At 42.8% G+C, this 25982-nt stretch overlaps 1 protein-coding gene and 1 non-coding gene across 2 annotated transcripts in view; both read left to right on the top strand.

Moving 5' to 3' along the window:
* The window catches only part of DOCK2 (dedicator of cytokinesis 2), a 394798-nt gene that overhangs the window by 24780 nt on the left and 344036 nt on the right, over window positions 1–25982 (top strand). The window contains exons 3-10 of the mRNA XM_056133087.1: window positions 168–208; window positions 2206–2261; window positions 2747–2843; window positions 5291–5439; window positions 10394–10529; window positions 13764–13918; window positions 18579–18660; window positions 25823–25958. Coding sequence (XP_055989062.1) covers window positions 168–208; window positions 2206–2261; window positions 2747–2843; window positions 5291–5439; window positions 10394–10529; window positions 13764–13918; window positions 18579–18660; window positions 25823–25958 — 852 coding nt within the window. The remainder of the gene's footprint in view (window positions 1–167; window positions 209–2205; window positions 2262–2746; window positions 2844–5290; window positions 5440–10393; window positions 10530–13763; window positions 13919–18578; window positions 18661–25822; window positions 25959–25982) is intronic.
* LOC130041113 (U6 spliceosomal RNA) lies at window positions 1676–1782 on the top strand. Its single transcript, XR_008795060.1, has one exon. It is a non-coding gene; the product is annotated as a U6 spliceosomal RNA (small nuclear RNA).

Here is a 25982-nt window from a genome sequence, read left to right as displayed (position 1 = left end):
TTTATGATCATTGCCAAAATCTCTAAGCCTTGCTTATATCCCTTAGACGGGTTAAAAACATGCATCTGAACACATGTGCTCAGGCGGGTAGAGAAAAGGGCTGACAATAAAAACCCAACAGACTTATAAGAATAGATGAGAGACCTTTCTTTGTTTTCTCTTTACAGACTGGTATAGGGGATACCTCATAAAGCACAAAATGTTACAGGTAAGATCGATTTGTTTTATTGGCATAATACTTGGTGTCTTCACATGACCCTGCATAACAGACCGATCCTTTTCCTCCTCACTGTGCCCTGTGCTTTCCTCTTTCTGCCCCAGCTATGTCTTCCCTCTGCCCCAGAGCACACCCCCTTTCCCTTAGTTTTTAAGGGTGAACTCCTGAGTTGTCTTCTCTCTGATACTTTTTTTCTGACATGTCCATTACATATGATTCTTTTCTTCTTGCTCCTGGAGCCCTGATGGTATTGCACATTTTTAATCTGAAATCGGTCTTCTACTGACTTCCGTTACGGTTATTTGGAGGCATTCAGCGTTTCCTCACCTACGACTCCAACCTAAGAGAAAAGTCAGGATCCATCTCTGAGGATTCACCACCCTTGACTATGCAACAGTCTCCATGACAGTAGGCACCTGCTCGTCTCCTGATTGATCTTGGTGCCCCAGTTACATGTTGGTTGAATTCATGAAGGGATTCCCAAATAATTGATCTATTTCTCTTACTAACTTGGCCATCGTTAGTAAAATATAATTAGAAAAAGATCATTTCTTCTTCCCTGATATGCTGGTTTTGGGAAGCATGAACCAATTCTGCTCTCTAGATCAATAAAATAAATCCAGGGAGAAATAGGTCTTGCATCCAGCTAACTCAAGTGCATCCGTAGGTGGTGCTGCTTTAGCACCTGACTGTCCAGCTTTTCATGACTACACAAGTGCCTTATTTTCTGGAATTGGTGGGGCCACTTTGAACCACTCTCTTGCCTCCTTGTTGCCCATATGAGAGAATGCCTATGAAAAGAAATCTAGAGAAAGAAAGAAAGAAAGAAAGAAAGAAAGAAAGAAAGAAAGAGAAAGAAAGAAGAGAAAGAAAGAAGAGAAAGAGAAGAAAAGCACCTGCCATAGAGGCAGGTTGGTGGGGGGTGGGGGGAGGATGGTGGTGATGGGAGGGAAACTAGGGACACTGATGCTGGGAAATGTACACTGGTGGAGGGATGAGTGTTGAAATACTGTATGACTGAAACCATCAACAGCTTTGGAAGGGTCCATCTCACAGTGATTCTGTTTTTTAATTTTTTTTAATTAAAAAAAATAAGAAAAGAAATCTAGAGTTTTAGTGGGACCCCAAACATTTATAGAAACCTAATGGGAACTAAACCCAAACACGTGGAATAAGATTGCAGCCTCTGTTTCTGTCTAACTGCGATATTTCTTTTGGAGCTCAGTGTTTGGAGTACAGGGGATAGTACAGTGGTTAGGGCATAAGCCAAGCAAGTATCTGACCTGGATTTGATCACTGGTGCCACATGGTCCACTAGTATCTCAGGATGTAGCTCTGGAGATCCCCAGCACTTCCAGGTTATCCCGCATCATCCCAGGCCCCACAGACCCAAGCAGCATCTCATTCTCAGGCCCTCACAGTCAACCACAGCCCAGTTGACTTAGAAGTGCCAATGGGGTGCTCGCTTCCGCAGCACATATACTAAAATTGGAATGATACAGAGAAGATTAGCATGACCCCTGCGCAAGGATGACACTCAAATTCGTGAAGCGTTCCATATTTTTCTCCTGGCGTATAAAAAAAAAGTGCCAATGGGGCCCTCAGGCCTCCAGAGAACTGCTTGGGAGCAATCCCTTTTTCTAAAAAAGGTTTGGTTTTACCACTCAGGGGATTTTGATTTTAGGTTTTGTGTTTTGTTTTTTTTTGTTTTTGTTTTTTAAGGTCATACTTCACAGTGTTCAGGACATATTCCTTGGTCTGTATTTAGGGATCACTCCCAGGAACCATATGTGGTACTGGGGATCAAAACAGAGTTGGCTGTGTGCAAGACAAGAGCCTTAACCCCTGTACTATCTCTCCTCAATAGGTTTGAGGAAAACCATGAACCCTGGGGTCAGTTATTTCTACAGGGATGTCATTTTATTTTATTATTTTATTTTTTGTAGTCTTTTCCTTCTGCTTATTCACTTTTGTTCTGTTTCCCACAGGGCATTTTCCCTAAATCCTTCATCCACATCAAAGAAGTGATAGTTGAGAAAAGAAGGTATTTGCTGTTCGTCACCAGACTTGACTCTCCAGTGGCTCACAGATGCCTCTGTCCTGTTTGCTTTGAAAATATGAGCTGGCAGATGTGAAACGTGCTTAGCCGATCCATCTTCACCAGCCTGTGCTTATTTGTGTAATTCCTTTCCTTCACTGCATGGGAAATCTAATCCAAATTGATTTGCGTTCATATCTGATTCTGAGGGGATATTAGTAAGTTTGGAGAATCAAACTTTTTGCTGGCAGCTACCTTAGGCTCTATTAAAGTGAATTTATTTCAGATAATGAGCATGCAGGTCCCACTCCAGGAAGCAGGGAAGCCCTCTGTATTTGCATAATGTAATTGGTGTGGCTATTGGAAGTAGTTCAGTCTCAGGCCAGCAGAGTCCCTCTCTGTAGCTTTGGTAGAATGCAAACTTGCCAGAATTTTATCAAATTAGCACCTGGGTCTCAATTTCACACCATTTTCTCTCCCACCTAAAATAGAAATATTGAGAACATCATCCCTGCAGAAATTCCCCTGGCTCAAGAAGTGACAACAACACTTTGGGAATGGGGCAGCATCTGGAAGCAACTCTATGTGGTAAGACTCACAACCCTACCGCCTGGACTGGAAGCACCTTGACCTTCAAATTTGCGATTTATCCTTGGCCGGGGTGGTGAAGTTGACTCCAGTAGAACAAACAGTGTTGTGTTTGAGGGCATCGGGTTCCAGAGAAGTTTGGTGACTTTCTAAAAGTCACACAGTGAGCTCATGATGGAGCGGTCCTAAACAGAGACCGAGTGGCCCTTCTGATTTTGAACCAGTGCGAAAGTCTGTCAAACATGAGTATGCTCAAGAATCACCTTGAGAGATACTAAAAAGTAAAGCTCCCTTCTGTGGAGTTTGCCTACTAATCATCATTTTTGTTTGACTCAGAGGATTCTTATTGGGTGGTCGACTTAAACACTTTGAGAGATACTGTTCTTACATATTAATTAACTAATGGCTTTGTCCTCAATTCTTTGAAGAAGCTTTGACCCTGGAAAAACAAAGAGTGCCCTTTGTGTGTATTTTTCTGCATTGAGGCAAGTCTAATTTTTAAATCCCCCTCTGATGCTTCTAAAGAGTCTAATTAAAGCAATTAGCTAAGAAAACCATTACATGGAGATTGAAAATGTCAGCCAAAGCTTATTGCATGCTTGTTACAGCACTGGGCACACCTGCTGGTATATGCCTGTTCTTGTAGGCTTACCTTTAATGCCAGAAACGACAATTCCCAGTAGACGTTCATAATATTTAGGATTAGAACATTGAGTTCTCTAGATTTACCCAAAGGTATGTTAGGAATGTTCGGGGGCTCAGTAGAAGAATTGAGATTAAAATTGATATTTCTTCTTCATTGCCCCTCTTACACCGTATCACATGTGCCATGTAAGTTTGGTATTTTAGAAATTTTCCTTTTAGGACTTTTCTCTCCTAGTAGAGAGATACTTAAATTCTAGTATGAATTTCATGATTCTTACCATATCTCTATTGAACGTGTGAAATATTTGTCTAATACCTAAATTTGCTTCCTCTGTAATAAATTTTAAAAGTTACAAAAGGAACTTTATAGCATGGTATGTTACTAGTTCTACAGTTCTCCAATGCTAACTGGATCTCATACAATACTGACTTACTTCTAACTCCGACTACTCAGACAGTTGGGTCAGAATCCATAGGTTATGGATGGATTCCTATAAAATCCTCACTCCAGATGCCAGGAGCAAGTCTCAGATCCCCAGGCTGCTAGTACTTCTGTCCAAACATAATACAAATTCAGAGGTTCCCACCATTCCTTACCACCTGCCTTTCAGGTTCTATAATTTCAGCACACAATTCCAGAATAACCAAATAGCGGAGAGATGCAGAGGAATCGAGGCATAGAAATTCTATGCCTTCTGTTGGTGCACCACCTCCTAGCAATCAATATGCCATCTGGGAAACCTCATGTGAGAGGTGCTTATATAGGCACAATGGATCAAATCACAGGTCATTGCTGGACAGACCCGGTCTCTTGCTCATTTCTCTCCCCTTGTTGGGGTTGGGGAATGTGAGGGGAGTAAGACTAATTTCCAATCCTCTAACTACCTAATTGATCCCTTCATTTTTATTTTTTTGGGGGCCATTCTTGTCTGTATTTGGGGCTTACTCCTGGCACTCTGTGCTTGGAGTACCATAAATGATGCTAGGGATTGAGCCTTAGTTCTTCCTCATACAAGATATGAGCCTTGGCCTCTGATTGGTTCCTTTGGTAGTTAGTTCAGGGATTCAGGGGACTAACCAAGAGACACCTAATTAGCTTATTGTACTTAGGTGTAGTAAAAGAGTTCTTAGGTATAGGCAAAGGCACTTTTAATTTTCAGGAAAATTTCAAGATTTTTAGGATCTCTGTGCCAAGAACTTGAGGACAATTCCAAATATATGGATTTTTAAAAATTTATATCATATTATGCTTCCCAAGGGAAAAGTAAAAAACTATTTGGCACAATTAGAACTTATTCAGATAAATATAAGAAAAACAAGACAGTGTTATTAAATTATCGTATCTACCAAAAGCTCTGAGCTGGTGGCCACTTTTTTTTCCATAAAAAATGTAACTTTGAGGGCTGGGCACTTGCTTTGCATGCAGTTGACCCAGGCTTGATCCCTGGCACCCCGTATGGTCCCTCGAGCGTGGTTCTCAGCCTCAAAGGGCCTGAGCTTGACCTCTGGAACTTACATGGAGATGTTTGTGCTATTCCTGCTCAGCAAGTGTCTTTTCAGGTAAGCGTTAGATGTCACTCTTTATTTTTAATCAAAAAGTCATTGTGAGATAATGACTTTCACTGTGGGAAACCCTGTTGGCCCAGGGGGAGGGAATATGTCAGTGTCTTTGACCACCACCTAACTGCTTCTAGTAGAGTAGGGGCAGGAGAGATGCTCAAACATCTTAGCTCTTGAGCCTTTTTGTCCGACTTTTCACCAAATTGATGCCCATCAGTTGTAGATTGTTTCCTCTCTCCTAGGCCAGCAAAAAGGAGCGATTCCTGCAGGTGCAGTCCATGATGTATGACCTGATGGAGTGGCGGTCCCAGCTCCTCTCAGGAACATTGCCCAAGGATGAACTGAAGGAACTGAAGCAGAAAGTCACATCCAAAATCGACTATGGCAACAGGTGACTTCTCTTTGCTCTGGGAAGAGCCATCTTCCCCTTTCTCCCTTCTTCCCTCTCACGCTCCCAGAAGCTTGGCTTCATTTCTACATATGAGTTTGCCTCTTTCTCTCTGGAAAAGGCTGCTTCCAGTCACCATGCTTGTATGCCTTTGCAATCACCCCTGTGGGATGCAGAGACATGCGAGCCAAGAGGAGGCTTGCTGATGCAGTGGTTATTACCAGGCCGAGAGATTTAGGACACTCATTTAACCTACTTGCAAGGAGCTGGGGAGCACAGTCATGCTGGTTCACTTTCGCCTTAGTTGCCGTTTTATTCCTGCCTTTACAAAGTTGTTCACTAAATCCCAGTGTGAGGCTGAAAGTCCCTTCCCTCATCCTAAATTATCCAAGCCACATGCCATCAGTTAATTCGTCCGAACCTGCTACAAAAGCATTTCTCCAAAGGGGAGGAAGCAAAAATTAGTTGAAGTTTGATGCTATGAAGATAAGCAGAATGGGCATCTAATGGTCCTGTTTTGTTTTTGCACCACTCCTGGTGGTGCTTCAGATTTATTCCTGGCTCTGCATTCAGGGATTACTCCTGGTGGCTCAGGGGACCATGTTGGGTGTCTGAGATCAAACACCCAACTTGGCTGTGTGCAAGGCAAGTTCCTTACCTGCTGTACCGTCTCTCTGCCCCTGAAACTGATTTTTTTTTGATTCAGGAAAATCCACTTATAAATAGCGGTGATGGTATCGAACTATTCAAGCTTCTTATGTGTGAGAATTAGTGCTTAGTGTTTTACATGCATTGTTTTATTTCAATTCTTAGGACAAGTCTTTGGGAGCATTTGGTTTTATTGCCCTCACTTATTCAGTTTGTTAATCAGTTTAACAAATAATTCAGTTAAAGAAACGGAAGCCCTGAAAGAAGTTTGGCAATTTTTATAGAGGCACTCCAAGTGACTAGTTCATAAATGGAAGAACCAGAATAATCTACACCCAGACACTTTAAATTAACCTTCATCCGGCTACCGGGAGAGGTTTTCCTTGATTCTTGAATGCCTTCCAGATTATTGAATGCCTTCCAGATACCCTACCCTCTGCGTTTGTTTATTCATCCCAACAAGAAGCATGTAATGAATACTTAGGCTGGGCCTGCTTTCCTACGAGGTATTGAGGCTATATAAAAAGTACTCCTGTTCAGAAAGGGTCCTTACTCCAGTTAGGAGTAAGCTACAATGCTTTGTTGAGTTAGGAAGGAAGAATACTTTTAAATGTGAGAAGCAGCAGGCACTCACGGAGGACTTCTTGGGAGAGGTGACTAAGACTAGAAAGGTAAGGAGGGGCTAAGCAGGCTGGAAAGAGGAAGGGTTAATGTTTATGAAAAAGATGGCATGTTCAAAAACTGCAGAGTGGGTAAGGGCTAAGAAGGAAGTGGAGTAAAAAAGAAAATTTTCAGCCATCAGATTTTCTTGTTCTTGTCATATATTCAAGGAAGACGACCCATAGTGAAAAGTCAGTCGGCCCAACTTTATCTGCTTTCCATCCCTGGCTTCCCTGCTGGCAGCTGGCAAGCATGTCCGAATCTGCTTCTCAGGCCCACCAGACAGGTGTGTCCTGCCCTGCAGCTGCCGCCTTTGCTGTGGTTGTCTTTGGCTGAGCACTGACCCACCGGGGTGTGGGGATTGAGGGGTTTGGGTTTTCCTGCTCCACATTTGTGGTCTTTACGTATTTCCTCATGGGGGATCCAGGGAAGGAAGATCCCAGAGAGAAGGAATGGTCCCTGCTCGGAGAAAACCTCACAGCTGCGTTCTGTGCTCGTGCAGGCCCACAGCACCCGTTGGTTATAGCCTCCTTATTGGCTACCTTCCCTCTGAAGACAGTAAAGTGCCGGGAATAGACACTCCATCGTCGTGATGGTTGAGGGGGTGGATGGGCTTGATGCAGAGAGGAAATGGAGAGGAGGGCCCTGCATAAGTCAGGAGGTGCCACCTCCTCCGCCCCCCCCCCCCCCACACACACACTGACTGCTTCCAGTTTTTCAGTTTCACTGTTTCTTTGGGGGGAAGTGAGAGATGGAGGTTCAGAGCTAGGGTGGCCCCTGGCTTCTTTTCTCTCGTCCCTGAAGACTTTAGCTGGAAAGGCAACTTAGGCACTTTAAATTAATACCGGCCTGGTATCCTGGGGACTCAGAGCTTTGTTACGGATGGAAGCCAGGCGCTCAGACGTCAGACCTCTGGACGGTGACCACTAAAGGTCCCAAAGTTCCAAGCGAGGCTGGTAACGCACAAGCTCTTTGATAACCAGAGTGTAAGGAATCCTCAGATGACTCCTCCAAATCCCAAGACAGCGAAACCTTAGAGGATGTTTTATTCATACAAACGAATCCTCTTTGATGAATTTTGAAGAGAAAGAGCTGGAGTGATGTTGGCATTAAATTATGTATTGGCTATGCTCCATTCGTTCCTTGGTCATGAGACCGTGTGCTCAGCATTAGTCGGGTGCATTTGTCCATGTAGCGTCTCCTGCTCAGCAGCCTGGCTGGGCAACTTTATGAGTCATATCCAGTTGGAAGTTAATTTCCTAATGAATGTGGACAAACAGGTGAACCTTAGCTCCCTTCTGTTTGCATTTGGATGAGATGAGAGATGTGCTTCTCAGTCTGATTCTCGAATAAGAGGTGAAGCCATGGTCTCCTCTGTTTATTCTTGCTGCCTTCCCGAATCTGGAATATGGTAATGGTGCCTTCTCCGAATCTATCAGCTCTTCCTCTTCTGTCTTCTTTCTGTGGGAAACAGGGCTCCCGCATGTCAGCGAAGGCTTCTGAAAACTGACTCTCTGTCCTTAACCTGATACTGCTACTAAATGCCTGTTTAAAAACATGTATAGTACAGTGGGGAGGGCACTTCTCTTGGACTCAGCCGACTTGGGCTCAATTCCCAGTATCTCTTATGGTCCTCTGAGCATGGCCAGGGGTGATCTCTGAGCACAAAGCCAGGAGTGACCCTCTGAGCATCGTTGGGTTTGGCTCCCAAAATGAATTAAAAAAGCATATCACATAGTACAGTGGGGAGGACACTTGTCTTGCTCATGGCCTACTTGGGCTCAATCCCCAGTGTCCCATATGGTCCCCTGAGAACTGCCAAGAGTGGTCCCTGAATTCAGAGCCAGGAGTTACCCGCTGAGCATCTCTGGGTGTGACCCCCAAACAAACAAATAAGCATATTATAGAGTTAATAGTGATAACTATAGGAGTTGTGTTAGTTTTTACTAGCTGTGTGACCTTCAGCAAATTCACTCTCATAGCCTCTGTATTTTTTTCCATCTGAAAAATAGGTATTAGTACTACTTTTCTCAAAAGGTTGTTCTAAGGGTTAACCACATGGATATACACATTTCTGCATGTGAGCTTATTGTATGTGCTATGTGTGTGTCTGCTGTATAAAAGCACCGTTGTGAAAGGTCAGTATTAAACAGGAAAAAGTGAGGCCTGGAAGATGAAGAACTCAAGAGCAGACTGTGAAGAGCAATCAATATATGTCATCTGTTTTTCTCCACACAACTATTTTCCAATTATTACCGAATAAATGATACAAGAATGCCTTCTCTGCAGTTATGTGTTACATTGTATTACATAAATCACACTGCATTACAAACGTTAAACATGGCGATCAGGCACTCGTCTCCTATGACCCCTTTACATCTCCTGGTCTCGGGGCTAACCACCCTTAGCCCTCCTTCTAATCGGTACCTAGGTTGGTATTTTGGTGTTCTTGTTCAGATTTGATCTTTTCACTATCGCTCATAGGGCATACACACTGACAACATAGCTGAGTGTGTTTTTTTTCACATGAAAAATTCTGTGTATATTTTGATATACTAGATTTTTTTCACTCTATCATTGAACAGATCAAAATAATACCATATTAAAAAATCCTGCAATATGGAATTCCATTATGTCATAGTTTGTTCACCTCCTTTTTTGTGATTTTCTTTTGGGTGTACTGGGAGGTTGGTGGGAGCTACTCTATTTGGCGTGGTGCTGGGGGTCTCTCCCAGTGGTGTTCTGGGGACCACGTGTTACGAGGGAGCAAATCCAGGGATTCGACATGCAAAGTACGTGCTTCAAATTATAGGCCCATCTCCCTGGCCCCCACTTCACGTTAGATTTTTTTTCCCAACACTTTGCTCATGTGTACAGTGACAAGCTCTAACTGAAGTGTGTGGTATATCTCCAGATTCAGTATTATAGGAAATAAGTATTTTAAAAAATGCATGCAGACATATGAGAAGCAGCAGGTTGGCGGATTCAGGTACAAAGGTGGTGTTAAGGAGGGGTAGAGCCAAATACCCAAACCACAGAGTCAACAACACTGAATCAAGAGGCCCAAACTTCAACAACTGAACTTTGAAAGGCATCTGTCAAGTGGGAGGCTTGAGGCTGGGGGTGCGGTGGGACTTGGGGGTTTATGAGAGGGAACCTGGGAATGTTAGTGGAGGAAAATGACACTGGTGTTGGGATCTGTGCTGCAAGATTGTATGTTTAAAACTCAATGACAGATAACTTTTTAAATCATGGTACTTTATTTAAAAAGAAAAATGCATGAAGATTTCCATAGTCCCTCCCAATGAGACTGACTTTGAACAATGTGACTCTGAGTTTCCTTGACTTATGCCTATTGTTTATTTTGCTTTTTATTTTATTTAAAAATACATTTTTTAAGTTTTGGGGCCACACCCAGCAATGCTCAGGGGTCACTCCTGGCTCTGTGCTCAGGAATCACTCCTGGTGGTACATGGGATGCCGGGGATTGAACCCAGGTCGGCTGCGTGGAAGACAAATGCTCTCCCTGCTGTGCTATTTTAGTTCTGGCCCCTAAAAGAATTTTATTGATTGAGATTCTGTGGTCTATGATACTATTAATAATGGTTTCTCATGCACATAATTCCAACACCACTCTTTTGCTTTTCAGAATCCTTGAGCTTGATATGATTGTCAGAGACGAAGAGGGAAATATCTTGGACCCTGATAATACTAGTGTCATCAGCTTGTTCCATGCACATGAGGAAGCGAATGAAAAAATCACAGAGCGTATCAAGGAAGAAATGGTGAGCTTTGTGAAATAGGCTTTGGCCAGGAAGGCAGGCATTTAACACATCATAAACTTGAGATAATAGGACAATTAGCCAGACTGTATATTATTCCAGGGACATCTGTCCTTTGACTGAGGTGATCAGTAGCCAAACGTATTTTATTGCATTATTTTGTGCTTGGATCTGTAATTTATTCAGCATCCAGCCCAGAAATGAAAGGTAGTTTAATACCAGGGAAGGTTACCTATATTCCAGAGAGAAAAGAAAAGGCAGCTTCAAAAGTAAATAAATAAAGGGACAAATTAATTCCAGGCAGTGCTATATTTCTAGAAGGCAATAAACTAGGGTTGTGTGAGTTGGAGTGAAGTAGGAGCCACTTTTCAAGATGCCGGCAGGGAAGGTCTCCCTCAGAGTGACATCAGAGATGACTCTTGAATGATGTGAAGGCATCAGGTCTCCTGAGGTCTGGGGACAGGATGTTCGAGGCCAAGGGAAGAGCACATGCAAAGTTTCTGGGATGGGACTAAGTCTTGAGTATTCAACAATAGACAGGTCAGAGTGAAGGAGCGTGGTGAGCAGTGGGCAAGGTGCTTTGAGAGGATGGCCTCAGGAGATGAAGAGTCTTGGAGAACGGTTAGGCTGATTATTCCAAGTGTGGTAGGAAGCCAGTGAATCCAAGGGTTTAGATAGAGGAAGAGTTGACATCTAACTTATATTTTAAAAATTACTTTAGCTACCTAACTTATTTAAAAACAACTTTATTTTCAGCTTTATTGAGGTGGAATATTCACATAGTAAAATTTACTTCCTTTTAAAATTTATCCTCTGGTCCCTTTAGTGGGTAAGTTGCTTGCTTTGTACCCGCCGACCCGTTTTCGACTCTCAGCATCCTAGTTGGTTCCTGAGCACCTCCAGGAATGATCCCTGAGTGCACAGTGAGGCATAAAACCCTGTGTACGCAGCACCCAAAAGGAGAGAGAGAACAAAAGAGAATGCCCTGCCACAGTGGCAGGGTGGGATGTGGGGGATGGGGGGTGGGAGGGATACTGGGATCTGTAGTGGTGGAAAATGGGCACTGGTGGAGGGATGGGCGTTTGATCATTGTACAATTGAAACCCAAGCACAAAATTTGTAAGTATACAACTGTACCTCTTGGTTTGTCACTAATAAAAATTTTTTAAAAATAAAAAAAAAATCCCTGTGTACGGCTGGGTGTGACCCCCCCAAAATTAAAGATACACTTTCATGAGTCGTATTAATATGTATTATTCAGTAAACCCCACCACAGTAAAGATGTAAGTCATTTCCATCACTCTGGAAGTTTCTTGTAGGCCAGAGAGACAGTGTAGGGGGTAGAATACTTGCCTTGTACATGGCCGACCTGGAGTCACATATGGTCCCTTAAGCCCTTCCAGAAGTGCTTCCTGAGTACAGGGCCAGGTCGAAGCTCTGAACATAGAAGGATTTGTCCCCCAAACACAACAAAATCAACCAGAAATAAAAGAGAAGTCTCTTGCAGTGTTTTCCAAAGTGGGTGACACCATTCCTCTGGGGAACCATAGTACCCTCAGGTGCAATTAATTGATTAATAACTTTTTTTTCTTCAAAGGGGACAATAAGACAATCTAAAGTTTCTTATAAAAACAATTACTATGGCATTAGTTTTTCTGTTTGACTTTTCTCAGCAAGATGTACTGAGGTTTTTATGTTGAATATATTAATGTTTTGATATTTTGGGGGGCCACACCCAGTGGTGGTCGAAGGCTAAACTTGCTCAGCGCTCAAGAGTCCTTCCTGGCAGTTCTCAGGGACTGTTATGTCAAAGGCTGAACCTGGGCCCCCCCGCTTGTATGTGCAAACCTATTAAGCTAGCCCCCCAGTTCTTGTATAAATGTTCTTTTAACTTTGTATTGCTGAGCCAGTATGCCACTGACCAGTTTTCAGCGGTACCATTGAGATGTTGTTGGGCATTTGGTTGTTTTCACTTTGGATTTGTTATCAGTAATACTGATTTGAACATGCACATAAATTTGTTTTGGTGCCACATTCAATGCTACTTGGAGATTACTTGAAAATCAGTCCTCTGTAGTTGCTCTGAGGTATGCTCAGGGGACCAGGCAGTGCTGGGAATTGAACCGAGGCCTGTTGAATGTTAAGCATGTACTTAGCCCATTGTGCTGTCTCCTCAGTCCCAGCACGCACATCTTTTATGGGCATATGTTTTTGTTCTTTTGTAATAGCACATAACTGTAGGATTTCTGGGTCACATAGTGTGTGTATATTCAATTTTTTGAGGTACTGCCATACTGTATACTAAACTGCCGATGCAATAGTGCATTCCCATATGCAATATGTAAATGTACTTAATTTTTATCCTTTTTTAATTTTGGGCCACATCTGGTGGTGCTCATGGCTAACTCCTGACTCTGTGCTCAGAGATCACTTCTGACAGACTTAGATGCTGGGGATCAAAATCTGGTTCTCTGTGTGCAAAACAAGCACCCTACTCACTGTACTACGGCTCCAAGTCCTCATTTTTAATTTAGATTTTATGTTAGGCACAAGGGTTTACAAAACTATTTTTGGTAGAATTTTATTTGTGAAACATTCTAGCCTACACCTTTTGCCAATACTTGGTATTGTCAGCCTTTAAAATGAAGTTATTCTGGTAGTGAGCCGTGGTATCTCATTGTGGTTTAAATTTCCATTTTGTTGAATGACTAGAGAAAATCTCTGCTTATGCTCTTCAGTCAGGACTATTTGTATCTTCTTTTCTGAAGTACCTCTTCAAATATTTTGCCCATTTTAGTTAGATTAATTTTATTTTCATTGAGTTGTGAGATAGCTTTATGTATTATGATTATAAATACTTTATCAAATGCATGTTTTGCAAATACATTTTTATCAGTCTAAACCTGGCCTTTTCATTTCCTGAATATGTTTCTCAGAAAACCAAAAGTTTTTAGTTCTGCTAATGTCCACTTAGGCAATTTTTTTCCTTTATAATCTGTGTTTCTTTGTAACTTTAATTTTATGAAAAAAGTAAAAGGCTGGATTAGTGACGATGTTTCTCAAGATGGAAAAATCATATCCAAAATAGTCAGAGTGATTCTCAGGTTCTTTTCAGACTACAAAACCGTTGTTGGTGAATTGGATAGAAAGCTAAAATTTTTAATATCTTTGACTATACTTTTGTCGTCCTGCGTGATATGGGACCAATTTCCTCCATCTTTTTCCTTTTTTTCTTAGTCAAAGGACCAGCCAGACTATGGAATGTATTCCCGCATCTCTTCATCTCCCACCCACAGTCTCTATGTCTTTGTGAGGAACTTTGTATGCAGAATTGGGGAAGATGCTGAGCTCTTCATGTCTCTCTATGACCCCAACAAGCAAATGGTTATAAGGTAGGTGTATTTGGTACCATCTGATTTCCCTTTATATGGGAGACTGAAACCATATAACATTTTTTTCTTTCCTTTATAATTGTGAATAGATCTCTACCTGGAAGAGAAATGTTCCTAATCAAGAATGTGAACTAACGTCTTTGAGAGTATGGGAGTCATGCAGAGGAATTATTTACAACCATTTTCTTTTTCCACAGTAGGGTTCTAGTTAAAAGGTTTCATAAATAGATTTTTGTTAATTGAGATTCAATTAGAACAAGATTCAGGCGTTTGCATTAGATAGAATGGAATTATCGGCTTTTAAAAATGGCAGTTAGGGGGGCTGGAGAGATAGTACAGAGAGTCAGACGCTCGCCTTGCATGCAGACCACTTGGGTTCAATCCCTGCCATCCCCTATGGTCCCCTATGAGCTGCCAGGAGTGATTTCTGAGTCAAAAATAATCCCTAAGCATCACTGGGTGAGACTCCAAAAGAAAACAAAAAGGCAGTTAGTGGGTCAGAGAGATAGAATAAGAAGTAAGGCACTTGCCTTACATGAAGTGAACCCTGGTTTCAATTCCTGGTCTAGCCCCAGAGCACTGCCAGGGGTCATTTCTGAGCACACAGGGTATGCCCCAAATCTCTCTCTCTCTCTCTCTCTCTCTCTCTCTCTCACACACACACACACACACACACAGAGTTAGAAAGGCAGGGGAGATAATTCAGTGGTCAGGAATGCATTATGTGTCTGACCTTAATTTCATCTTTGGCACTGAATGTTTCCCTGAGCACTGCCAGAGATGCCCTGGTGGTCCCCAGTATCATTGGCCTGAGTAGCATCTCATGGCTAGGCCTGTGCATAAACCATTCAGCTCAGCTGGCAGAGATCTTAGGGAATGGCCCCTGAGCCCCTGAGCACTGTTTGGAAGGTCCCCCAAGTTAGAGGGAATAAGAGTGAGAGAGAAAGAGACCAACAGACAGACAGAGAAAGAGAAAGCGAGACAGAGAGAAAAGTTAGAAATGAATAGTAAAACTCCTTACCCTTTATGATAGCAATGGGTTCTTAAATCTTGTCCCTTATTTACTCTTTCTTGACCTTGGACAAGTTGTTAATTTTTATTAAGCATAAATTTCCCATTCACGAAATGTAATTGCTACCTTCATGGGATCATTTCTTTCAGTCTTTAATGAGAAAAACCTCATGAATCACAGAAACTAGCAGATGCTACTTATGTTGCAAGCAGTAGTGGCTTTATTGTTTCTTCTTTTTAAGCATTACTTTAATGAATAATTCTTAAAAATGGAGGAAGAGAGAGAACTTCTGGGTGCCTCAATCAAGAAGGGAAAATGACTTTAGAACTCTGCGGGAGGACATGGTGCAACTCTCCACCCCATTGTTATCCCCCTGTCCTCCCAGTGAGGTCTGGGACAAAACCTGGATCCATATTTGGGGATTGATGCACTTAGATAGTCTAGAATGTGAACTTCATCTTTATGAAGAAAAGAATATTTCCTTAGCTTGAATGTTTATGAAGATTAAATGAGATAGCATATATAGCCCAGTATGCTGAGGTGCTTTGGTGAATAATGGCTCTCCTGAAGGTATTTGTAAAATGCATGGGGGCTGTCCATCTGGCTCCCGTGTACAGACTGAGGTTGTATAAGATCTCATGGAATCCCCGTCACTCTAGGCCATTTGGGGCAGAAAATGTGGCCCAGGGGGATTAATTGACTTCCCCATAGTCACATATACTTATCAGTTTCAAAGCTGAGAGTTCTACTCATATTCATCCTGTTCTAAAGATGAGCTAGATTCTACTTTAGTCTGTCACTAAGGAGAGATTGGTATTAAATCCACTGAATGGCTTGTACTGGAGATTCAGCATTGTTTTGATGGAAATCTATGGGTTTTTGTTTGTTTGTTTGGGCCACACCCACCAGTACTCAGGAGCAACTCCTGGCTCTCTGCCTGGTGTGCTTGGGGGACCACATGGGATTCTGAGAATTGAACTTGGGTCAGCTCTGTGCAAGGCTCATGCCCTACCCACTGTATTATCACTCCGGCCCTAGAAAATCTATTTTTTTATGGTGAAACTGTCACTGTCACTGTCCTCCCATTGTTCATAGATTTGCTCAAGCGGGCACCAGTAACGTCTCCATTGTGAGACATGTTGCTGTTTTTAGCATATTGAATACATCACAGGAAGCTTGCCAGGCTTTACCGTGTGGACAGGATATTCTCAGTAGCTTGCCGGGTTCTCCGAGAGGGGTGGAGGAATCAAACCTTATCAGCCACGTGCAAGGCAAACGCCCTAACCGCTGTGCTATGGCTCCAGCCCATGGTGAAACTAAATCCCTAAATTAAAGAGACGGTGCAGTTCACATGACTAATCCTCAGTGTTCTGCCCCTGTAGGACCATCTGAAAAATGGCCCATTCTTTCCTGTCATCTGTTCCCAAGGCACCTGGAACAAAGACCCTAAAAGCACTCTCAGGATCCACCCTGCCTTTCAGAAACACAAGGCTTCCTCATGTCCAACCTGACAAGGGTGCCAGACCTCTGGCCCGTCTCAGTGATGGATGGCTTGAACTAGCTCTAGGGAGGGAGGCAATGGATCAGCGAGGTGGCAGCTCAGTTCCTTGATGTGCCACACTGAATGATGTGCTTGATGGGGTGTGCCTGAGCGATGCCTCCGAAGTGCCAGGGCCGTAAGAAACTCTCAGAACAGCGAGGGATGCAGAGGTGGAGAGTAAAATGTGAGGGCAAACAAGCAAGAGTAGGAGACAAAGGAGAAACATGCTACGGGAAAGAATCAGGGGACTTAGAAAGACGCCCTCTGCTAGTTTGACACGGGAGAGCGACTCTTGCCACCAGGATTGACATAAAGTGACCCACAGGTAAGGGAAGGTATTTGCAGGGAAGCCTGGATGTGGCCTGGAGTAGGTTTGACTGGTACTGACCTTTCAAAGTTAGGGGTGAATAATGGCCAGATCCCAGTGGACTCCTAAAGAGACTTAATTTGGGAAATTTAAAAGTAAATTGTTATGGTTTCTAAAAAGAAACAGCTCATTCATCAAGCCAGTGGTGGAGCTAATTCTAGAGAAGAGCTCAAGGAGACCGGGAATGGTTTCTCCCCCTCTCCTGGGGGAAGGAGTAATCTATGAATGGGGTTTCACTTTACTCAGGTGCCAAGTAGGCCTTTGGCTTTAACTCTCAGTTCTTCCTGGGTGAGGCTGAATGGGACCTACTCAGCCCTCCGAAATTGCTTTTCTTATTTATGAGTATTGGTACCTGTTGTTTCAACCTAGCAGGCTGTTTCTCTGTGGGCTTGTGACTAGTGATGAAAGTTCTTGGGAAATATTCAGGTATTTTACTACCACCGTCCAGAAATAAACAATGGGAAATAATTAAAAATAACTTTCTTGAGAAAAACTTCCTGACTAGTTTGTTGCAAATTCCTGTAAAAATTTTAGCCAAAGAGGGAGAGAAAAGAAGATAGACGATGACAGAGACAGAGAATTAATTAATTTACTTCATCGAGTTTTAATCATGGGTCACTCTGGGACTGTTCATTTCTTTGTTTTGTTGTTTTCAGTTCCATTTCCCCTTGAAATTTTCCAAATTGCCCTAATTTATCTCCTAGGGTTGAGTGAAGAGAAAGGAGAACAAGATGTTATGGAGAACAAAGCTCTAAAATGAGGACAATTCTCCTTAATTTTGCTGAATTCCAGTTATGCTCTTGGGTGACTTGGATTTTTAACTTTGGTTTTTATTTCCTAACTCAAGGCAGTGGACATTTATTTAGGATCAACTGTATGTTCCTGACAGGTCTGGAAAGTGTAATGGTACAACTCAGAAGAAAAAACTAAACTCTTAAGTTATAGAAATGTTAGAATTCTCCATTTTTTTCAGTGTGGTTTGAATGACAAGTATGAACCACACAGGATGGTGTATGGTTGTTAAAGTGTATGAGTGGTAGGGGCTGGAGTGATAATACGGTGGTAAGGTGTTTGTCTTGCTTGTGGCAAACTTGAGTTCAGTCCCCCAAGCCCACCATGAGTGATTCCTGATGCATAGCCAGGAGTAGCCCCCTGAACACCATTGGGTATTCCCCCTCCCATGCCAAAAAAGTATAAGATGGTAAATTGGTAAATGATTGTACAGGAGAACTGAAGTTACATAAAAGATTTAAATAGGTTTCCATTAGTCTTAGAACAAAATCAAAATCCTTGAATGACCTAATAGGCATGTATTGTCTGGCCAATATAATTTTTCTCTTACATTTTTTCCTATACTACTAGATATTAGTCTTTACAATTCATCCATATAAGAGCACTTATATTATTTCCATGTCTTGGCTTTTGTAAATATTGCTGCAGTGAAGGCAGAGGTGAGAAATCTTTTCAAATAAGTGTTTTTCCCCCTGTTAGATAAATACTCAAAAGTGAAATCGCTCAGTTATATGATATTTGTAATTTAAATTTTTGACGACCCTTAGTCCTGTTTTCCATGGTGGCTGTGCTAATTTATATTTCCAACATTAAAGTAATTTCCTTTTTCCACATCCCTGCCAACACTTTTGGTTCTTGGTGGATAGCCATGGTGTGAGGTGGTGGTAGCTCATTTTGTTTTGATTTGCATTTTCCTGGCAGTAATGGGTTGCTGCTCTGCTTCCCACAGTGAGAACTACCTGGTGCGATGGGGCAGCAAAGGCTTTCCAAAGGAGATTGAGATGCTCAACAACTTAAAGGTGGTCTTCACGGTAGGTTTCATGGTCTTCTCCCTGACATGGTGCATTCAGGAGGATATGCTCTTGGAAATGAGACAGGTCTGGAGAGAGCACAGCCTTAGGGCAGAGCTGTCCTCTGGGCTTCTGTAGAGATTCAGAACAGAGAAAGGGCATTGTTTGGCCTGGGAAAGTGGTTGGGAAGACGAATCTCTTCTCCCCTCCTCCCTCCCTCTCTTTATCACTCATGCGCACAAAGATACAGAGCACTAAGTAAATTAGCACTAACCTTTTTGACAGATGATATCTAGGGGACAGAAACTTTTGATTTTTATTTTCTGGTTAAAATATTGTAACTGTGTTTACCAGTCAACCCAAGTTTTTTCAATTTGGTATAGACTCCTAAGATATGTCAGGTATGAAAACAAAAAACACCTTCTTAAAACATTGACTGCTTGGCAAATTGAGTATTAGAATGCTGAAGACCTAATGGTTCCTGGTATCCTTCTAAACACTAGTATGCACTGGACAAGACGTAAGTTTAAATCAGTTGTTTTTTGTGATTGATGATGATGATGATGATGATGATGATGATGGTTTATGGGCCATACCATCAGCATTCAGAGCTTACTCCTAGCAGTTCTGCACTCAGAGATCACTCCTGACAGGCTCAGGGGCTGTAGTGGGTGCCAGGGATTGAACCCAGGTCAGTCACATGCAATGCAAGTGCCCTACCTGTTGTACTATAGCTTCAGCCCTTTGTATGACTTATTTCTGAGTGAAACTATTTTTTCAGCTCTGAAAATTGAAACCGTAGGATGAAGAAGATAAGGTTATCATTTATTTCCCACTTTTCCATGAGGGTGTGCTAAGAGTGTGGCCCTACGACACCTAAGGATATTGGTGTTGTTTGTAAGCTCCTTTGGGGAGAAGATGCGTTTATGAAATTTTTCACTGCAATGCCTGTTTGTTCAAGGTAAATGACAGAAGTAGAGCCAGGAAAGGGCTTGGACATTGACCAAACCAAGGAGTTTGATCTAGAAGTGACCAAAGTGCTAGATTAACCTACCTTGCTCTACAATGATTTTCTAGTTACAGTCCATTAAGTGCAATGTCTTACATTATGTCACAATTAGATTGGAGTGCAGCTGATTTATTTTGTTTGTTATATCCTGAAAAATGGGCCAGAGGCCTGGAATAAGATCATAGGTCCTAATTGCATACACAAAGTTTTCTTGGCGTATATAAATGTACCTCAGTCCTGTTTATCTATTATTACTTAGAAGGAGAAGACTATTAATTTTCTTGACTAATAGGAGAGTTCTGTAGGGCTTCCCGATTACACAAAGAGACATATGTTTCACGAGAGGAAGAGGGCCAGGGAATCAGTCAGTGGCTCATTTTTAGAAAAGCAATTCATGATGTAAACCTGTGGGAAAGGAGAGCGGTAGTTTTGTGTTGTCCGGGATGAACGAAAGTGTGATCCAGCTTTCTTGAAGTTCTGCCACTTCTTACCACCACAAATGAACTCGAGAAGCTTTGTTGGTTCAACTTCCCTCTTTCTTAAATGACTGGAATTTTTATTTCAGAATGAGGAAAGTCATGGTGCTAGTTTTATTTTATTAACTAACTTTTGGTTTGGGGGCCATACCTGGTGGTGCTTAGGAATTACTAAGTCTGTGCTCCTAGAAGGACTTGGGGAGCTCTGTGCAGCACCGGGAATTGAGCAGTGGTCAGCTGTGAGCATCCATTATCCTGATAAGTATCTATTATGTGCAAGCTCTGTGCTAGTTGTTGGGGAAAAAACAGTGGCTGCATCTGTAGCCTCCTACTTTTGTGGTATGAGAGGAGGAAATAAAATAAGAAGAAAGTGAATAATAGAGTAATCGTACGATAGGTAGGATGCTTTCTTTGCACATGACTGACCCAGATTCGATCCTCAGAATGCCATATATTCCCCTGAGAATGGTATCCACTGGCAATGACCAGAGTACAGAATTAAATCCTGCTCACTGCTGGGTGTGTCCCAAAAACCAAAAACCAAAAATAAGTAAGTAAATAAACAATAAGATAAACAAGAAGAAAATTCATGTCATATAGTTAAACAGGATGATGGGATGGATTTTGTCTAGGAGTTATATTCAATTGGACCTTGCAGTGACATTTAAGTCAGAGAAGAGATAAAACTTGGCGGGCATGTGTTTTTGCTGACTTTATTTTTCTGGCTCTAGATTTTAGCTCCTTCTAGTCTCTTTCCTGGGGACAGAGCCTGAGAAGATGGTTCCTGGATCTGGTTGTTGGTGGGGTGTCCCTCTGTCTGCTTTATATTCACCTTCCTTGGACCCATAATGGGAGAGTAATATACATAGAACATGAAGTTCCTTACAGGGGAACCTGATTTTTGGGTTTCTGCTAACATAATAAAAAGAGTGCAGGAATCCTCTGCTTTTTGAAGTTTGTGTTACTGCAATTTACTTTCACCAAAAAATGCTGCATCAGTACCTGTTTCCACCAACAGAAAGAAATCTGAAGAGATTATTATCTTTTTTAGTAATGAAAGGGGGAAACTAGTATCCAGTGTTGGTTTGGTGGCACCCACGCAGTGAGAGTGGCCCAGCTGTGCTCTGTCCTTGGGCTGCCTAAACCAGGCTGTGTGGATCTTAACATCCCTTCTTTTGCTCCATACCAATATGGTTTTGCCTGTTATTTGGAAGATTATAGTTGAGTTCTAAGAACACTTACATTTTTTTCTATGTAAATTAATGATAATTGTATTTTTGTTTTATACCAGTTGGGCTTTGGAGCAGGTTACAGGGGTATGCACTCCTCTCAGACAATGAGACAAACATGTCCTGGTGAATTATCAAATCAGGTGACATGGATTCTAAGTCCCCTTGTTCTTCTTCCTTCCTCAACTTCCCAAATATGTTAGAGTTTTCTAAGGTTAAAGTAGAGTTAGCTTTTACTTGTTGTACATTGTACAGATGGTTAAGACACAATGCAGATGGGAACACAGTTCTGAATTAGAGTTACCCCTTTATTACCCTCCAGAGGATAACCTGAACACATGCATTTTGCTGAGATTTATATATCTGCTGTGTCCTTGCACACCTCCTACCCGGCCCTTCTCGGGACGCACCTGGTGTGACCGGGCTGCCTCTGCAGAGAGGGGAGAAGCACTTGGTGGTGCCCAGCAGAGAACGGCAGGGCCCAGCCCCCCCTCCCCCCCTCCACCTGCTTCCTGGGCTCTTCTGCAAAGCAGGGCTGAGAACTCGATGTCCTACGTTCTCAGTTTCCGCCGGGAGAGAAAGGAAAGCGCCCACCTGGTAGCTGAGCTCTGCTCTTCCCCCAGGGCTCCCTGGATGGCTGATAGAGGCTGGTGCTGAGTTACTGGCGGGAGGTGGGGCAGGGGGTGGGAGTTGCAAGGGAGGTGCTTCACACTCGTGTGTACGCAGGCCTGTGTGCATGTGCGCGCCCCGCTCAAGGGAATGTTAGGGTTCTAAAAGTTGAAGGAGGGCCTGGAGCGATAGCACAGCGGTAGGGCGTTTGCCTTGCACGCAGCCAACATGGCTGACCTGAGTTTGATTCCTCTGCTCCTCTCAGAGAGCCCCACAAGCTACCGAGAGTATCTCGCTGGCCCGGCAGAGCCTGGCAAGCCACCCGTGATGTATTCGATATGCCAAACACAGTAACAACAAAATCTCCAACGGAGACGTTACTGGGCCCGCTCGAGCAAATCGATGAACAACGGTAGGGCCTTTACCTTTACCTTACCTTATATATCCGCATATACTCTAATGCTAGGGTTTTTAAAGAACTGTTGCCTACTTGTTTTCAGATATGATAGATGGAATGTCACTTATTCAGGGACTTTACACACTTTGTAAATTCATCCTTTATTTTTTTCCTCCATTTGGTGGTGAGGATCAAACCCGCAGCCTGATATGTGCAAGCCAAGTTCTTTACCACTGGACCACGTTCCTGGCTTGGAATCTTACAGGTTCATCTAGTGCTTTAGGCAGCTAGGGCTGCCATTGCAGAGTCCCACAGATTGATACTTTGACACCAGGGATAGATTTTCTCACAGTTTTGGAGGCTAGAAGGCCAAGAGCAAGAGCAAGATATTGTAGAGTTGATTTCTGCAAAGGTCTCTTGTAGCTCCTCAGATGGCTGTCTCCTATGTTCTCAGTTCTATGCTCTTCCTTCTATGTGTCAGTGTTTTAATCTCCTTTAAGGGCACTAGTGTATTAGATTAGAGTTTACCCTTTAAAGAACATAATCACCTCTTTAAAGGCTGTCTCTAATTATCATCCCATTTGGAGGTACTAAGGGTTAGGACTTCAGCATTTGAATTTTGAGGGGTATAGATACAGCCCATAACATCTAGGAAGAACTCTGTGATATGCCTGGGCCTCTATGTCCTTGTAATGCCTCTAAAAGATACCAATTTAGATATCCCAAAAAAATGTAAAAGAAATCCTAACAAAAGGAGAGAAGTAATTAGGGATAAGCCTCATTATAAAGGAAGCCAGACTTGAGCTTTTAAGAATGGAAAGGATTTGTATATAGAGAGGGGAAGAGGAGGAAAGCTTTTGAGGTGGGGATGCAGACAGGTGCCACAGGAAGAAAGATCCATAGTTGAAAGTGAACATTGTGTGTTTGTGAAGCAGTAAAGAAATCTTTGTGCTAAAAATAGAGTACGTGCATGCAGAGAATAGTGGAGAATCAGTTGGGTAGGACAGCTGGAAATATAATATGTCCAGGACCTTTAACGTCAGCTTGGGAAGATTAGCACTAATAGGTAGGAAAAAAGGGAGCTATTAATGTTGGGGTGGGGGAGAGAAATGAAATAATGATTATGGCTTCTAAAGATGAGTTTGGAGGTGATTTCAGGGCAGAATGGAGGAGGTGCTCAGGCAGGCAAACAGAGAGGCTGTCTAACCCTCTGGTTGTGAAATAATTGGGATCTCAAACTCAGAGGTCTGTGGGATGTGGCACCGGTAAGGGATGCAGCCCTTCCTCCCTGAAGTTACCTCTCCCCACCCCTCAGGGAGCACCGGGGGACTGCGGAAGTAGATCTCCATTTCTTTTAACTGGTGAGAGGATGGCCCTGTATCAGCCAGGGTTTTGTTTTGTTCTGTTTTCCCCCACCCCATAGAAACAATGCCAGTATGATTAAAGACACCTGAAATTGTTTTAAAGGTTGGGCTTCTTAGTGGTTTTGTGCCCATGGAACTGGCAAGTTTGAAATTTGGAGGGCAGAGTGGCAGGGTTTTTAAAAACCAGGCAGGATTTTTATATTTGTTTTCATGTGCAATTCTTTCTTTTGGGGGAAACTGGCATTTGTTCTTAAGGCATAGAACTAGACTGGCCCATTTACAATATTGACAGTAATACCCTTTACTTAGTGATTGTAGATGATATTCAGATCTATAAAATTCCATCACAGACACATTTAGACAAGTGTTTGACCAAGCAACAAGGTATCAACCAAGTTGATACCAACATACACTCACCAAGTTGACACAACCCAAAGTAGAGAGGTATGAACCACATTGAACCATGTCTTGTCCCCAAAGACCCTGCCCCTTCACCATCCTCTTCCTTCCACACTAACCAGAGTGAGGGTAGAGTAGCTAGTCTACCCAGCTCCCGGTTCTGATGCGGGCTGATGGCCTGCACCTACTGTTTCTAACTGTGTGAAGATTAACTGGGAAGAGCAGCAACTGTTGCCCAGTGAGATCAGATCGAGGACTATGTACTTGGTGCTGACAAGCATGCTCAATATTTCTTCTCTAACTGAACCTAATTGGAAGGGGGTCTCAGGGTTACTAAAACTTTAAGATTGGAACGGGGCAATTATTTTATGCAATGATGGTCTCAGTGATTTTTGCTCCTGGGTGCCTTTGTGGTGGAGAGGGGGTGTATTGCGTGATAGGATTTTGGTGTCACAATGACTGGGTAATGTCTCCAGTGACTAAGATCATTACTTTGTAGAAACCTTTATTCTGAGTACTTCAGATTTCCCATCTGTAAAATGGGTATAATAATAGCATCTACTTCAGAGAGTCAGGAGCAAAGAAGATTTGACATGTGAGACATTCAGCACAGTGTATGAGATTTAGTGTAGTTCACTGGCTCCAACGTTCTCTTTTCTTTACACACAATTGAGTTTTATTTCCTATCCCCCTTGAAATTCTAGGTGCTCACATGCCTTGCTCCGGCCAGTGAGATGTAAGGAGGGGAAATGAGTGGAGGGTATATGTCTTTGCTGGGTGGCCGCTTGGGAAAAGCCAATAAGGACTGGGAATGTGCCTGCATGTGAGGCCCCAGATTTCATCCCAGCACTGCAAAAAAAAAAAAAAAAACCAATAAGTAATTTGTCACCTTTCTTCCCTGCTGTGGGGACAGTGGAAGGACCTATGTGTGGATATAGATTTCCTGTCAGCCAGGGGTCCAGATTGAGTGCCTGGAGCTCTTAGACATATGCATCGAACCTGTAGTCTGAGCAAGAAGCAAACTTTGAACGTCATGGAAGTTCTGAGCTACTGGGGGTATTTGGTGCCGCTGTGTCCCAATCCTGCGTGCTTACATCCATTAAACAAACAAGCAAACACTGTCCTCCCATTGTTCATCGATGTGCTCGAGTGGGCCCAGTAATGTCTCCATTTTGAGACTTGTTGTTACTGTGTTTGGCATATTGAATACATCACGGGTAGCTTGCCAGGCTTTGCTGTGCAAGCGAGATACTCTCGGTTTGCTAGAACCTCCAGACATCCATTAAGTGCATGGGAAATTGCCGGCCCTTTGTCCTGTTTCTTTGATTTTCTCTCTGAGGTGCTGCGCACTATGCTGAGGTTCTTGGAGACATGTGTACAAATACTGTTTCCCATATAGAAGGATTATTTATGATCCTTGTAAGGATTCCTGCCCCTGTAACTGATACTTGCGCTCAGTACTTCTCTGAGATGGCAGAGTTCGGAATAAAACCAGATTCTATCACCTAGCTTCTTCTCTAAACCTCACCTCTTAGCTGTTGATTGCTTTGTTTTCTACCCTTCCCAAGACTAATGGTGGGATTGGTCCCTACATACTAAGTGCAAAACTCGGGCCCAGGATTTATTATTACTCAGTTTCCTCTTCTACTTTGTTCTCGTTAGATGGAGGGGTGTGTAACCGTATCTCTGCTGCCCTACAGGATCTTGGAAACAAAGATCTCAACCGAGATAAAATCTACTTGATTTGTCAAATAGTCCGAGTTGGGAAGATGGATATCAAAGAGACGAATACAAATAAGTGCACCCAGGGACTGAGGCGGCCCTTTGGGGTGGCAGGTAATGACCCCCCACGCCCCTGAC

This window comes from Sorex fumeus, unplaced genomic scaffold, assembly GCF_029834395.1.
Source record: "Sorex fumeus unplaced genomic scaffold, SorFum_2.1 ptg000097l, whole genome shotgun sequence".
Lineage (NCBI taxonomy): Eukaryota > Metazoa > Chordata > Mammalia > Eulipotyphla > Soricidae > Sorex > Sorex fumeus.
Note: the sequence above shows the minus strand (reverse complement) of the source record. Positions and strands in the feature narration are given on the sequence as shown.